The sequence below is a fragment of the Mustelus asterias genome, chromosome 24, assembly GCF_964213995.1.
Source record: "Mustelus asterias chromosome 24, sMusAst1.hap1.1, whole genome shotgun sequence".
Taxonomy (NCBI): Eukaryota; Metazoa; Chordata; class Chondrichthyes; order Carcharhiniformes; family Triakidae; genus Mustelus; species Mustelus asterias.
In genome coordinates this window covers 15,324,200-15,341,199 of record NC_135824.1, presented here as the reverse complement: position 1 = coordinate 15,341,199, position 17,000 = coordinate 15,324,200, and the positions used below count along the sequence as shown (strand labels likewise).

The following is a 17,000-nucleotide window of genomic DNA, read 5'->3' as shown; positions in this document are numbered from 1 at the left end:
ATTTATTAGTGTCACAAGTAGGCTTCCATTAACACTGCAATGAAGTTACTGTGAAAATCCCCTAGTTGCCACACTCCGGCGCCTGTTCGGGTACACTGAGAGAGAATTTATCATGGCCAATGCACCTAACCAGCACGTCTTTTGGACTGTGGGAGGAAACCGAAGGAAACCCACACAGACATGGAGAGGACATGCAGACTCTGCGCAGACAGTGACCCAAACTGGGAATCGAACCCAATTCCTTGGCACTGTGAGGCAGCAGTGCCAACCACTGTGCCAATGTGCTGCCCGCATTATTGGGTTAGTGCTGATGGCAAATGAGGAAGACTTTGAGACTCAAAGTGAACCACCCTGATTTAAAGAGAGAGGAACCTGGGGTGAGAACAGGAAAAATTGGAAGATGTTTAACGGAAAATATTTAGCAGTTAAAATTAAAAGTTGTTAGGGCCAACAGAAGTGAATGAAATGCAGAATATTATTGAAGATTGGGGAAGTTTTCACAATGGACCTCCATCCCTCCATCGTCACTATGGTGATGACACACCAGTATGTCAAAGGCATCCATGGTCTGGCCATTCTGAAATGGTGTATCAACTAAACCATCCAACGAGAGATAGCCACGCAAGTTTAATTGATTTGGAAGGGTTTAAAATAAAATTATTGCCGTTGATAATTTTATATTGGAGTCTACTATAGGTATGGGAGAAAAAGGAAAAGCACTAAACTTAACTAAAGATAAAACCAGCAAGTTCCACACTCACGTATCAGAAACATGTCATGGTCAGAACTTGTGTTGCCAGCTTGAAGCTCCCAATTCTGAGATGAGTCAGCTCATTAGGATTGGTTGTGTCCACCATCATGTTGTCAGCAACGTAGCCCAGTCCATCACACAAACCAGCCTCCCATCCATTGACTCTGTCTACACTTCCTGCTGCCTCAGGAAAGCAGCCAGCATAATCAAGGACCCCACGCACTCCGGACATTCTCTCTTCCACCTCCTTCCGTCAGGAAAAAGATACAAAAGCCTGAAAACATGTACCCACCGACTCAAGAACAGCTTCTTCCCTGCGGCCATCAGACTTTTGAATGGTCCTATCACACATTAAGCTGATTTTTCATAGAAATCATCATAGAAATCATAGAAACCCTACAGTACAGAAAGAGGCCATTCGGCCCATCGAGTCTGCACCGACTACAATCCCACCCAGGCCCTACCCCCATATCCCTTCATATTTACCCATTAATCCCTCTAACCTACACATCTCAGGACACTAAGGGCAATTTTTAGCATGGTCAATCAACCTAACCTGCACATCTTTGGACCGTGGGAGGAAACCGGAGCACCCGGAGGAAACCCACGCAGACACGAGGAGAATGTGCAAACTCCATGCAGACAGTGACCCAAGCTGGGAATCGAACCCAGGTCCCTGGAGCTGTGAAGCAGCAGTGCTAACCACTGTGCTACCGTGCCGCCCTTATTCTTTTTACCCTATCAGTAACTGTAACATGAAATTCTGCACCTTTTCCTTTCCTTCTCCCCGATGTATGAACGGTATTTTTAAAAATCTATATAGCGCACAGGGAACCAATATTTTTCACTATATCCCAGTACATCTGACAATAATAAATCAAATCAAATCAATGGGAAAATCGAGAGAGAACCTGAGGTATCAAAGTCATGGAGTTGTCTGAAGGTTTGTAGCACTTGTCTCACTTTGATTGTCTTAGCATCTGATGTACAGAACTGGGAAGTGGTCTGATGCCAGCACTGACTACTTGAGGATTGTGTGTTGGTAAACTTGCTGAGCACATCATGGGACAGCGACAATTCTTGTCTCGTTTCTTAATATCTGGAGCCCCTGAGGATCGATGCGGTGATGAAGTTGCAGGAATTCAATAGACATGACTGTCAATTACACAAACTACTCGGTCTGTGGCCCTTAGTCTCTGGGATCACATTTAATGGGGTCATTTGTGAATCACCCTGATCTCTGCCAGCAAACTCTAACACGATGACTGAAAATGTGGATTATAAGTCGCTCCTGTCTATAAATCACTGCACCCGTTTTGATGTCACTGATAAAAATAATTAACAGAGGATTGTTTCCAGTGCTCACCCTGCCCTTTTGTTTTCAAGCAACTAATAACTCTTTGATGGCTGCACAGTGGTTAGCACTGTTGTCTCACAGCGCCAGGGACCCGCATTCGATTCCCTGGCTTGGGTCACTGTCTGTGCGGAGTCTGCACATTCTCCCCGTGTCTGCGTGGGTTTCCTCCGGGTGCTCCGGTTTCCTCCCACACTCTGAAAGACGTTCTGGTTAGGGTGCATGGGCCGTGCTAAATTCTCCCTCAGTGTACCCGAACAGGTGCCGGAGTGCGGCGACTGGTGGATTTTCACAGTAACTTCATTGCAGTGTTAATGTAAGCCTACTTGCAACACTAATAAACCAGTGCATTTCCATCTATTGTCACATTCCTGACCCTTGTGCCATCTTCAGGTGGGCCAAACATCCACATAAATAACATCGTTGTCTTATTCTTATCCGTGAGGTCAAGAACTTAAGCAAAAGAAACTTAGGATGATGTAATCCAGTGCTTCAAAAAAGAAAAGCCTTTTGAAGCCATTTCAGAATAAGGGATGTTATTGTTCTAGGAAAGCCGTGAACTCACTTCCTGGCTGCTTGGTGCTTACGTGTGATTGAAGCAATTTCAGCGATGGGGATCACTGACTTTGATCGATAACCTTCAGAACAGGAGCCATTAACTTTCCATCTGCAGCTGCGAGGACTGGGAAGTCTTTCAAATCTTGTCCGTGCGTGACTCCATCAGAGAAACACTTCCTTGGTGGCAAAATGAACGAGGCCGTATCACCATCAGTTTTGACTTAAAAGGATTGCAACAAGACCCCTGGCTGACCTTGGTGGGGAACTAACTGCAGGAAAGTCTGGGCCTTGTTGGGTTACTGCGAAAGCACATTTGAATATCTCGCTCGGAGCCATTTCCAACTTTGCCCCCAACCATGAACTCAAAGAAAACGACAGTATTCCCTTACATTCCACGTGACCTCCGCAGGCGCCTTTTCTGCCAGAACGAGGAAACTACTCACTTGGATGAAAGCATGTTCAGCTCAACAAAAATACAACATTTCGACTGCTGCAGAGATGTAATTGTGGTGGATTTGTCCGTCCTTTTAAAAAAATGCCACCTCACTCATCTCTCAAACAGACCCTTCCTTGCAAGACGAAGAAAAACACCTATTCTGACAAATCCTTGGCGCTTCCATAGTTCGGAGAAAATATTGGTTTGAACAGATTAAACTGATGAAACAAAGTGCATTCTTAAACAATGTTCAGATCTATTGGCAAAAGTCATATGACTTTGCATATGCTTACTGCTAAGTGACTAATGCATTCTTGGATGTATTGCATCAACCACTCACTTCTCAGTTAGTGAGAACGAGGTACTCAAATTATATTAATGACCATAACAAGCTAATGATATAGGCAGAGAATAGATAGCCAAAGCCAAAAATTAAAAAAATGCGATGTTTTGCTGAAGGTGAACTTTTTGTATTAATCAAACTATTAATTCATTAATTATCGAGACCCTTTTTCAGTGCAAACATGAAGCAACATGAGCCAGGAGCAGCTGTAGACCACCTAACAGTGAAAAATCCTCCACAGAATCAGTGTAAAGCACATTGCTGCATTCTCAAAATGTGTCAAAGGTGAAAACTGGGTACAATAAGCGACCACATCACAGCAAGGAAGCCATGAAGATCCCACAAAAATAGTTAATTGTCATGAGTGGATTATTTGAAAATTTCAATCTACTCAGCGAGGGAGACAACTCTACCTCAGGCTCAAAATAATCTTGTAAGTGCCAGATGGTTTCATTTTTAACAAACGTCCTATATGGTAATAGCTTGAAAGCAATGCTTACAATGCCATCTTTAATCGCTTTCTCAAAATTTCTTTTCTATTTGTTGCAAATACTTAAACTTGCGTAACGTCCTGTGTGCATGAATTCGCTGCATTGGAACGGAATGAATTATTTTGCTCCGCGCTCATGTCTATGGTAGATCTTCGATAATTCCAGTGCATGCGTCATTCAGAATAATGAATGGAACAATGTCCTTCATGTCTCCACAGATGAGTTACATTCACCCAATCAACCCTGATAGACTTGCCATCAGAAAGGAGGACAGCAAGGAGATCCGAGAGAGAGTGTTGAATCCCCAGGTGATTGGGGAACAAGTGGGAGCCACTAATGATGCCCCATTGCACCAGGGTTCATATCCTGTGCTGGTGCCACAACAAATAGACATGCAGTCCCCTCCGTAGCACGGCGAGCTTTGAGGCTACGGATACCTGTTATATTTGACGAAGGGCAGTGGAAATAACAAGGCACATACTGGCCTGGAAACTTTGCATAATCTAGTTAGAACCTTGGTACATAAAACATGCATTAAAATACTTTAAATATTACTTTTTAATTTGGGTGTCACACTTCAAGAGGAAAGATAAGGAAAGATTTGAAAAAAAACTGAGAAGCTCCTCAAGAACAGGAAATGAAAAATTCCTGCATCCCTTGACTTGACTTATATAATGGCTTCTTAAAAATGATAGAACAAAATAAGGCTGCATTGCAGTTCAAGTGGCAATTGAACTCTGAATGACCTTGCCATGCACTTGCTTCAGCAGTCACACTTTATAGCCTTGCCTCGAAGCGTCCTCAGCAGCAGCACTAAACCCTATACTATTGCTGTCTTTTTCAAACAGCCTGTCATCTGGTTTGTTACGTGAGCATGGCATAATTGGGATGACACAGCCAGTGGAGCAGGTTGGTTCTGAAGTCAGTCTGCTTATCACACCAGTATGAGATCAACCGGTGTCCCTGTCCCTAAGGTTGGTCCTGCCTGAAATGCATCACCTGAGGAATTTATTTTGGCGATTGGTTCTCTCAAAGCTTTGACATCAATATTTTGTGATTCTAATTTAGGATGTCGGTGCCAATAATGATCATATTAAAATGTTGCGCAATAAATATACTTGATGATCATCCCACGGCAGATTTTTTAGTCTCACCACTTCACCAGTCCGAGACAGACTCTTAGGACTGAAGTGTGCTGCTCATGTCCAGTTGTTGGACGATGAAGATTTCCCCATCCCAGGACATTTTCTGGGCTTGTGGAGGTCCCTATTACAGGACGGAAGCCTAGGCAGTGCATAATAGAAATGGTAGCTAAGCAAACAGTAGCCACTAGGTGTGAGAGGCCTGTATTCCTTTGCCAGGCCTGGATGGAGATTGGGCGCAGGCGTGCTACAATGGTGGCATGGTGGCACAGCGGTTAGCACTGCTGCCTCACAGCACCAGGGACCGGGTTTGATTCCCGGCTTGGGTCACTGTCAGTGTGGAGTCTGCACGTTCTTCACCCCCCCCCCCGCCCCCCCCGCCCCAGTCTGCGTGGTGTTCCTCCGGGTGCTCTGGTTTCCTCCCACAGTTCAAAATACATGCTAGTTAGGTATATTGGTCATGCCTAATTCTCCCTCAGTGTACCCAAACAGGCGCCGGAGTGTGGCGGCTGGAGATTTTCACAGTAACTTCATTGCAGTGTTAATGTAAGCCTACTTGTGACACTAATAAGTACAGTAATAGCTCTCAAAAGACTCATTATTGCAAGTCATTGGCATGTCCACTGCACTCTCAAGGAAGCACTACCCACCCTCTCCCCTCTTCCCCCTCCCCCGCTAATCAAAGGGAGTCTACAGGCAGGCTGTGGTGCTACGTCCATTTGTTTTAGGGTGCCCGACCAAGATTTAATCAAAGAAATAAGCTGGGAGGCTGAATGCTAACAATTGACTTGGGCACCTACTTTAGAGAAAGGCCAAGCTTCCCTACCTCAGGAAGGCTATGCCTCAATGTTAATGTGGTGAAGACCACATCCTGTGAGTCTTTGACCCTTTTTTCTGACTTTGGCTTCTGGTAAACTGGGAGCAGATTTTAGTGTCAGTTCTGGGACAGTATGGAGTCGCGAACTGGAAGAAAATGGCCGCAGAGCAGAGTAGATGGAAGTCCCAGTGCCAATACCATCTCTAGTTATTTTAAGTGGAGTGGGTAAGGGGGTGGGTCAGAAACCCCACGTGTTGCTGCTTAGAAGTTGCCAGCATCCTTCTAGAAGTGGGCATTTCAGAACTTCTGCAATTTCAGCAAGGTGGCTCTGTTTTGGAAGCTCTCCTGGCTAATGGAGGTGTGACCATAGACTGGAGGCAGGCAGAGTGTACAAGGTAAATAAAAATGCTGTTCAATCCTTTATAGTTCACCACAAAATGACTACTTAAATCTCGCGATTCGCGACTCCATGCTGTCCCAGAACTGACACAAAAATCTACTAAAGTGAGTGATGACAGAGCTGTAATTGGAAAAGCCAAGTGGCCATCAAATAATATGTTTGCCAGGTTATTAGTTCTGACAACTGGAAAGCTGTTAGATGGAAGAACAGTATTTTGAAAGTGGAAAACTGTTTAGATACATTAGAACAGATGATCTGGTGTATAAAATACTATTCTACATTCCACGATATTGAAAGGCTACCCCACTGTGAAATCAATAGTAGAATGCTTAAACAATCCCCATGTCTTTCAGTCAATCCTCCCTGCCACCCTGCCAGAAGATCAGCCATCTGTTTGGCTGTTTGAAAGGTGTGATAGATTTGAGTTTTCTAGTGAGGATAAATGTTTTTGGAGTACCTACCAAATGATATTTATTTATTTTTCTGATTTATCAGCTTTTAAAAGATTTCCAATTGTTATTATGGGACTTGTGGGTTCTTTTTATAAAGTGGAAACTTGGTGAGTGGGTTATGGGTGATCGTGGAGGTGAGGGAGTGAGCGGGGTGACGGGGGGGAAAGTGAAGGGGGTTCATACTAGGATCATAGAATCATAGAATCCCTACAGTGCAGAAGGGCGGCATAGCAGCATAATGGTTCGCACTGCTGCTTCACAGCTCCGGGGACCCGGGTTCGATTCCTGGCTTAGGTCACTGTCTGTGCAGAGTCTGTACATTCTCCCCGTGTCTGCGTGTGTTTCCTCCAGGTGCTCTTATTTCCTCCTACCGTTTGAAAGACATGCTGGTTAGCTGCATTGGCCATACTAAATTCTCCCTCAGTGTACCCGAACAGGCGCCGGAGTGTGACGACTGGAGGATTTTCACAGTAACTTCATTGCAATGTTAATGTAAGCCTACTTGTGACTAATAAATTAAAAAAAGGAGGCCATCCGCCCCATTATACCTGCACCAACAACAATCCCACCCAGGCACTATCTCTATTACTCCATGTATTTACACTGCTAGTCCCCCTTACATTAAGGGGCAATTTAGCGTGGCCAATCCACCTAACCTGCACATCTTTGGAGTGTGGGAGGAAACCAGAGCACCCGGAGGAAACCCATGCAGACACGGGGAGAACGTGCAGACTCCACACCGAGAGTGACCCGAGGCTGGAATTGAACCCGGGTCCCTGGCGCTGTGAGGCAGCAGTGCTAACCACTGTGCCACAGTGCCGCAACATACTGATACTGATCAGAAGAACTAGGCCAATGTCTCTTCGAATGGCTTCAAAGCTGCGTGCCCCGGCATCGACTCTGCCTCCGACCCCAGGGTGCCCCACTCCAGAGGAGATGCAAAATTGGGCGTGCCGGCTCTGCCCAGACAGAGGGGTGAATCACAACATCAGGAAAATGTCCAACTCCTGATTCCCCCCTCCACGATGAACATCCAGTCCTGGCCTTCCCTCGGGAAAAGGGTTAAAAAATCCTCCCTCTTATACCCATGAACTGAACTACAGTGGTATTGGAAATAATGTGCATATAGACATTTATTTTTCACATTTTATTTCCAAGTATTAGTTTATAATGAGGTTCATATTAATATAAAGATGAGTTATAGTACAAATGGACTGTTTGCTTATAGCATATGGTTCTTAAAGTTAGAAGTTTACTCTCATTCCAATATTAAATTTCCTCCATCAGTTTCCAATCTCATTTCACTTATAGCATTGAAACTTCTGTGTTTTGCCTATTCTCTTCCCTATAAGTAGGACCATTCTGGAACATTCAGTAATCAAGTTTCTTATCTCTTACGGACCCATATCGGGGTCATCATATTCAGGTGCATGGTTGTGTGGCAGCTGCTAATAGCAATAAAGAAACTATTTCCCCTACATAAACATCCATTTCCAATTTGTCCATTCGGTCAGACTGGTGATATAGTGCGGTTCGATGTTTCTTGCGTAAATTGCCTCACACCACAACGTTTGAGAAGTTTTATTCAGACAGTAAATTGCCTCTTCATCCACTGCTAGGCAGTGCAAGCCCATCTTCTTTTCAGTTTACAGAGAATATTTGACACGCATCAAATTAAGCCTTTGGGCTGTAGCAGAACCTATTTGGAGTGCTATTTCTAGTCGTAGATGGCTCTGCCAGTTTAGGATTTGAAATATGCAGCGTGCGTTTGATTCATTCATTCCATCCCAATAAACTGAATAGGTGGTTTGAATTCCCCAACGTCAAACCAACACTGGAAATACAAATTGGTACTAATAGCAGCAGATGAAGCATGAAGCCCAGAGCTTCTCACACTTTGGTAGTTTGGAGTGAAGTTGCCAAGAGTTGTGCATTTAGCAGCTTTCAGTGTGCCTGTAGTGTGGCCCACGTTGTAATTTTGGATGGCCAGCCATTGTTTGTTCCATTCCATGGGACATACTGAGGGGTGTACAATCAAACAAAAGCACCCTACAGATTAGAGCACAGTGTGAGTACAATATTAACCTTGAAATTAGGCCGACAATATCAATGGGCAAACCTTTTAATGTGCACTTGATATTTTTCAGCATCCTGGACTTGATTAAATAGTGGCATTGAGTACAAAAGCAAGGATGTCATGTTGAGCTTGCGTAAAACATTGCTTTGGCTTCAACCGGAGTATTGAGTCGAGTTCTGGACGCTGCACTTTAGGAAGGCATTAGAGAGGGCACAGAAAAGATTCACAGGAATTGATTCAGGAATGAGCAGTTTCAGTTATGGAGATAGATTGGAGATGTTGGAACTGTTTTCCTGGGAAAAGAGACTCCCTGGGGTAGAGGGTGGGAGAAGGGAGGGGGGGGGGGGGGTAGTCAGAAGTCTGCACTGTGTGGGGAATAGTCAGTCACTTGTGATTTTCCCCAAATTGGTCAATTCATGGTCGGAAGGTGGGCTTGGGGTTGGGGGTGAGGTTGGTAGAGGGTGGCGTGGCTGGTGGGTGAGGTCGAGAGTTCCCCAAGATGGAGGAGCCCTCTTTTCAACTTTTTTTAACGGTTAAATGAAAAGTAGATCAATCGGCCAGCACAGAAATGATGGGCCAAATGGCCTCCTTCTGTGTGGTAAGCATTCTGTGATTCTGTAATCAGAAAAGGCCATTCAGCCCATCGAACCTGTGCTGACCCTCTGACAGGGTAACTTACCCTGGCTCTCTCCTCACCCTATCCCTGTAACCCCACACATTTCCCATGGCCAATGCATCTAACCTACACATCTTGGGACACTAAGGGGCAATTAACATGGTCAATCCACCTAACCTGCACATCCCTAGACTGTGAGACGAAACCGGAGCACCCGGAGGAAACCCACGCAGACACGGGGAGAACGTGCAAACTCCACACCGAGGGTGACCCAAGGCCAGAATCGAACCCGGGTTCCTGGCACTGTGAAGCAGCAGTGCTTGTTAGAATGTAACTGGTGACAACTTTGTATGGGATGTAATGTGACCAATGGTAACAAGATGTAAGGATCAGCTGACCCAGTAAACCATGGAACCAATTACAGAATGATGTGATGGTCAGCTGACCAGCTGAATCAGTATAAATAAGAATCTGTTGGGAATTGTGGGGAACTTGGAATGGCCCAGGGCGAGGTCCCAAGTTTGGAGTAATGAAGTTTCTTTATTAAACCCTTTCTTTGATTTATAAGTTGGAGTAAGTTTTGTTATGTTTTTATTGTCTGCATTTGAAGAGTTCCTTCTGAAGAAACAGTGCTGACGACTGTGCCACCGCTCCGTAATAGAGAAGCTCACCTGTTTATTTTAGATTGGCTAACACTATTGTCAAAACAACAGTGCTGTCATCTGACCACATTCATGCATGAACACCGCTGAGTGCGGGTTTCAGCCTGAAATGTAAAAATGCGCTGTAGCCAGAAATGGTAACTTTCCGTGAGTGAGGAGGGTAATGGTGAGTTCATTTTGAGTTGCTACCTCTGCCCTTGTAAAATAACCTCATGAGCCGGGAACTGAGCGATGTTAGATTTTAAGTTGTAACATTTGCTTCATTTTAATTGATGTTCCAAGTTTCAAACATGTGGCATGTCCTAAATTATCTTAATCCACTCAATGTCTACTGGTGCAGGCCCCGTTAGATATGAAATATTCTTAACATTTACTGAAAGCATTTTAAACCCATGGTGCAGTACCGTCAGGGTTTAGTACCTTCCGTAAGAGAATTGGAACGTTGAACTATTTTTCACATTGTCCCTGGCGATGGAGGATCAGGAATATTCATTCCACCTCTGAAGAATTTCGGCTAATTTTCTGTGCACATCATCAGTTGTAAGTATCTGATAATCTCGGGTCACGCAAGGTCTTAGTGTGGTGATCTCTCCAAACACAGCACCTGAAATGATCTCCCAGTAGCAGCCACATTATTTTTCAGAATTTCATCTTTTTAGAATTGCCTTTTACTTTTGTAATTAAAAAACCTGCCTTTTAAACAATTAGAGTATCTTACATTTTAGACGGTAAAATGAACATTTGTTCGAATAACATGTACGTAAGAGACAACAGGTTAATTTTGCTCTGGTGCTAATTATATGACTCTGCAACGTGCATGCATATGCAATCTACATACTTGTAAAAGACTTATGTGAAGCACACAGCTGTGATGCAGCTTGCCTACCTACCTATGAAATGGGTTTCTTTGCTTAATGCACGTATGTGCGAAGTGTGCTTTTTAAATGTTTTTTTCTTGGGGTGTGTGTGAAACTGTGCAATCAATGTTCTGAGGTAGAATCATAGAATCCCTATAGTGCAGAAGGAGGCCATTCAGCCCATCAAATCTGCACCAGCCCACAATCCCACCCAAGCCCTATTCCCATAATCCCACATATTTACCCTGCTAATCCCTGGACACTAGGGTCAATTTAGCACGACCAGTCAACCTAACCCGCACATCTTTGGACTGTGGGAGGAAACCGGAGCACCCGGAGGAAACCCACGCAGACACGGGGAGAATGTGCAAACTCCACACAGACAGTGGCCTGAGGCCAGAATTGAACCCGGGTCCCTGGCGCTGTGAGGCAGCAGTGCTAACCACTGTGCCACCGTGCCGTCCTGGGCCGCTGCTTTGATGGTGGCTCTTTCTACAACTCAGTGGCTGGGCCACTCGAGGAGAGCATGAAAAACCAATCATGTGGATGGAGCCTGTCGGAGGCCCAACATTTTTTTAATGTGAAGGACTGCAGTGAATGGTTGGGTTTCTATGGCAATCTGATAGCTTTCCTACTCATTTTTCCTCCTGGTTGTGGGGTGAGGGAGCCAGTTTTTTTTTCATTCATGTGTGGGACATGGGCGTTGCTGGCTGAGCAGCATTTATTATCTATCCCTAGTTGTCCTTGAGAAGGTGGTGGTGAGCTGCCTTCTTGAAACGCTGGTGCAATGGAGTGGCTCGCTTGGCCACTTCAGAGGGCAGTTGAGAGTCAACCACATTGCTGTGACTCTGGAGTCACATGTAGGCCAGGCCAGGTAAGGACGGCAGATTTCCTTCCCTAAAGGACATTAGTGAACTAGATGTGTTGTTCCGACAGTTGACAATGGTTTCATGGTCATCAGTAGAATCTTAATTCCAGATTTTTTTTTATTGAATGCAAATTCCACCATCTGTCACAGCGGGATTTGAACCTGGGTTCCCAGAACTTTAGCTGAGTTTCGGGATTATTACCCCAGCGATAATACCATTAGGCCATCGCCTCCCATGTTACTAAATTCAACAAAGTCAGTTTCATAAGATGCCAAGGGGTAACTACATTTTTGTGTATTCTACCTGTGAATAGGGAGGCCTCTATCCTGTAAATAGATGTGAAATCTGCATTGGTGTGAAATGCACAGCTGTGTAATGTACATAATTCGAAACATACATGAGGTGTAAACTGCAAATGTGAAACACACCTATCGATACAGTTTCCTTCCTTGTGAAATGAAATTCATCGTTTTGCCTGTGATATTACTTGGTTGAAACACAGCATGTTTGACAAAGTAGAACAAATGGATTCTATGCATAGATAAAGCTGGATATTATTCTGTTCCCTCAGAAATCATTATTGTAGACAGAGTGCAGCTACAAGAGGTCAGAAGGAAACATCATACTACACCTTGACATTTACCATCACTTTCCTGCACTCGAAGGATGTCTGCTACCTGGCATATCACTACCCATACACCTACTCGACACTAATGGTATGTAACTTTCTTATTCTATAGACTGTGGAAGGGTCCTGCAAAACATCCCTGTGACCTAATCTACAGAACAGTTTGCAATGACCTCAACGAGGCCCATGAGGTTGGCCTCTTGGGGTATGAGCTCCCTGATTGAGGTAATGATTGCCTGCGCAATCAGGGAGCATCACCCGTATATATATATCGAGGAGTGTCAGGTCCAGTGGCACTCCTGATTCTGATATTCTACCTGGAGCATTCTAGGAGTGGAATGGAATTTGTAAAGAAAGGGAATCTGGTGAAGGCCCATCCCCCCCAAATTCAGGCAGTCAGGATTTTTCCCTGTTGGCTTCAGGGTCCGGAACTCAGACTCAAATCAGGACCAAAGGTCACACCATGGGGGGTCATTTGAGATTTCATCCAAATTGGTCGATTAGTGTTTTGATTTGACTTATTATTGTCACATCTATTGGGATTTATTGTCACATGTATTGCGCACTATACATGCAAAACATACCATTCATAGAGTACATAGGGGAGAAGGATAATAGAAGGCATTAGGATGCCACAGCAGGTAGGGGAGGGCAAGGGCGTGCCAGGATGGAGAAGACCATCAAGCGGCCAGGGTCACTGGCAAGGGTCTCTGAGCTCGCCTGGGGAGCTGGTTCACTTTCTTTAACTCCAGGGGGACGCCTCCACTGCTGCACTGTTCCCGCCATGTTCGACACCACGCTTTCCCTGCAGCCGCAACGCGCTGTGGGCAGGATACACTGCGGGGGTTTGGGACCTCTGCCCCTCACTGCGGAGCAAGCCCCACCCTCGGGAGCTACTGACCAATCCAAATGCTACAAATGCTGTTGTGGCCGCTGCCAGGACTGAAGAGAGGAAGCAGAAACCCAATAGATCCCAGAGTTAACTAAGGTCTCCTGGAACCTGGAGGTCGCTAAGTTTAAAGTTTATTTATTAATGTCACCACTTGGCTTACATTAACACTGCAATGAAGTTACTGTGAAAATCCCCCAGTCACCACACACCGGTGCCTATTCGGGTACACTGAGGGAGAACTTAACATGGCCAATCCACGTAACCAGCACGTCTTTCGGACTGTGGGAGGAAACCGGAGCACCCGGCGGAAACCCACGCAGACACGGGGAGAACGTGCAGACTCCACATAGACAGCCGCCCAAGCTGGGAATTGAACCCGGGTCGCTGGCGCTATGAGGCAGCAGTGCTAACCACTGTGCCACCGCGCTGCCCCAGGATACTGGAGGCAGGGAGCATTTGGGCAGGTTGGAGGTGGGGGGTGCGGGCGGGGGGGGGGGGGGGGGGGGGGAAGGCAGGAGGTGGTTAGAAAGAAAGGGGGTGATCTATTCGACCCCCAAAGATAGGATCCCTCCCTCCTTTCCACTGTTTGAAGATGTACTTTTTAAAAACCCGCTCCTGCCCCACTGGCTCAAGGCGGGTGCAGTGTATTATTGGGGGATATCAGCTGAGTAATAAACCTTTTTGACCCATGATTACCTATTTAAACATGGCGGATTGGCTCCTCCCCCCCTCCCCCCCCCGTAGGAAGGGGTGAGCTCAGGAGTGGGAGGTGGGTGATGGGGTGGGCTGCACAGCTTTGAAGTTTTCAAATGAAGCTCTGTGAAAATCCAATTCCGCCACCTATCTCGTAACCTCACTGAGCCCTGAGTGACATAAAAGATTTTTAATCATTTGGCAATGTGAGCCAGAACGGTGCGAGAGCAGCCATTATTTTTACAAAAGAATTTGTTACAGGTGCACTTTAAATTAGATTTCGCTGCAAAACAAAATTGGATTTCTTTCTTCAAGTAAAATTATATTGAAATGAAATCTAATGCTGAGTTTGTTTCTCAATAAAAAATTTATGTGAATAAAAGGACATTTTAGATCGTTCCACTTCATGGTGACAAATTATTCTGAAGCGCTTGCACGGCGCATCGCTAATGTATTCAAGATATTGAAGCCGACCCTTTTATTTCTTCCTAAATAATTTTCGGATGAGTGTAAAATAAGTTGACATCACATTTTTACCACCTGATCTCTAAGTGCAAGCCAGGCTCGAATTTAGACGCACCAGGTACTGGGGGTAAGAGTGATGTGTTAACACAGGGCATGGGCGACACCGCACCAACCCTCACCCGTAAGCTCGCCTAGTTCCGTGTAAATAAGCAAAGAATTTGCATTTAGATAGCATCCTTCGGGTCCCAAGAATGTCTCATTGTACTTCACAGCTAATTAAGCACTCCTGAAGTGTAGTCGCAATGACGGGGAAACACGCCAGCCAATTGGTACACATCAAAGTCTCACGGCAGCAATAAGAAAAATTATCTGTTTTTGTGGCACTGGTTGGAGGATACATTGGAGACAGAACATCGGGAGGATTCGCCTGCTCTTCTCTGAATAGTGTCATGGGAATTTTGAAGAGTACAAACTATGCCTCGGCTTAATGTCTCATCCTAAAGACAGTAAGAAGTTTAACAACACCAGGTTAAAGTCCAACAGGTTTATTTGGTAGCAAAAGCCACACAAGCTTTTGCTACCAAATAAACCTGTTGGACTTTAACCTGGTGTTGTTAAACTTCTTACTGTGTTTACCCCAGTCCAACGCCGGCATCTCCACATCATCCTAAAGACCCATTGCAGGGTGGCTAGGTCCTCTGGCAATCTTCAGCAACAGCAGTTCCGTCAGTCTTTCTGATCCATGGTAACTTGGCTGCTTTCATCCTCCAGCTTTTTTGAGCTGGGTACGGTTGTGTAGCCACCGGTTGCTCTGCTAAGTGGCCATTCATAGGGACCCTAACAGCACAACGGGTCTGCACCAACTCTCTGATAGAATATCTTACCTAGACCCTCTCCCTGTAACCCCACACATTTCCCATGGCTAATCCATCTAACCTACACACCTTGGGACACTAAGGGGCAATTTTAGCACAGCCAATCCACATCTGCACATCTTTGGACTCAGTAAGAAGTCTCACAACACCAGGTTAAAGTCCAGCAGGTTTATTTAGAACCACGAGCTTTCGGAGCGCTGCCCCTTCATCAGGTGAGCTTTCGGAGTGCTGCTCACCTGATGAAGGAGCAGCGCTCTGAAAGCTTATGATTCCAAATAAACCTGTTGGACTTTAACCTGGTGTTGTGAGACTTCTTACTGTGCCTACCCCCAGTCTGACACTGACATCTTCACCTTATCTTTGGTCTGTGGGAGGAAACCAGAGCACCCGAAGGAGACACGGGGAGAACGTGCAAACAGACAGTGACCCGAGGACAGAATTGAACCCACGTCCCTGGCGCTGTGAGGCAGCAGTGCTAATCACTGTGCCACCATGCCGTCCCTGTGCCAACATGCCACTCTATGTGCGGAATCTTCCCATCCCGCCCGCCACGGGAATTGTAGCGGGCGGGACATGGACCATGCAAAGGTCCATTGACCTCGGGAGGGATTTTAAAGTTAATTTATTAGTCACAAGTAAGGCTTACATTAACATTGCAATGAAGTTACTGTGAAATTCCCCTAGTCGCCACAGTCCGGCGCCTGTTTGGGTCAATGCACCCTAACCAGCACGTCTTTCAGAATGTGGGAGGAAATCCGTGCAGACACGGGGAAGACATGCAAATTCCACACAGACAGTGACCCAAGCCGGGAATCGAACCTGGGATCCTGGCGCTGTGAAGCAGCAGTGCTAACCACTGTGCTACTGTGCCGTCCGGCCACACTCGCCCCAAAACCAGAAAATCACACCCTATATAAATTCATGAGAATAAGGCAACAGGTTTTACTCAGTGACTGTCACAATCACAAGATGTTTCATGGCTGAATGGCCTTCTGTTTCACACGGTTGGAGAATGGCATTTGTGTCAGGAGGATTGAAAAACATAAACGGTCAAGGAAATCTAACGCAATGCATTTATCTCAAGGTTTCATCTCTGTTTCAGACTCACTTGCATCTCCTCAAGGAATCGCTGAATTCTGATCAGATTTACTTCAGGCATCAGATATTGTGTTCCACACTGGGGGGCAACAAGTGCCCAGTGATCACAGTTACTGCAAACCCTGGGTCCCAACCTGAAGAGTTGCATCAATTCTGTAAGTCATCAACGTATTTCTTGCTCATGAGTTAACTCACTTTACTGAGGATAGGGATTGATTGAAACTTTGGTGCATCTCATCAAGTGTGTGTAGGTGTGTTACTTGCTTTGATGGAATAGCAAACCTTAATGTCTCATCCAAACAGAAGTTCCTCTGACAGTGTGGGGCAAGCAACTAGTACCTCACTGAAAAGTCAATCTAGAATATCTGCTCGAGAACATGAACCTTCTGACTCTGAGGCAGGAGTGCTACCACCTGAAAATGTGTTGAAGACTGGGCGGCACGGTGGCACAGTGGTTAGTACTGCTGCCTCACAGAGCCAGGGACCCAGGGTTCAATTCCGGCCTCAGGTGACTGTGTGGAGTT

At 45.5% G+C, this 17,000-nt stretch overlaps 1 protein-coding gene across 3 annotated transcripts in view; it reads left to right on the top strand.

The window, feature by feature from the left end:
- agbl1 (AGBL carboxypeptidase 1) overlaps positions 1-17,000 on the top strand; it is a 253,692-nt gene that overhangs the window by 108,334 nt on the left and 128,358 nt on the right. For all 3 annotated transcript variants that reach the window (XM_078241332.1, XM_078241330.1, XM_078241331.1), the window contains 2 exons: positions 12,397-12,541; positions 16,481-16,631. In XM_078241332.1, coding sequence (XP_078097458.1) covers positions 12,397-12,541; positions 16,481-16,631 — 296 coding nt within the window. The remainder of the gene's footprint in view (positions 1-12,396; positions 12,542-16,480; positions 16,632-17,000) is intronic.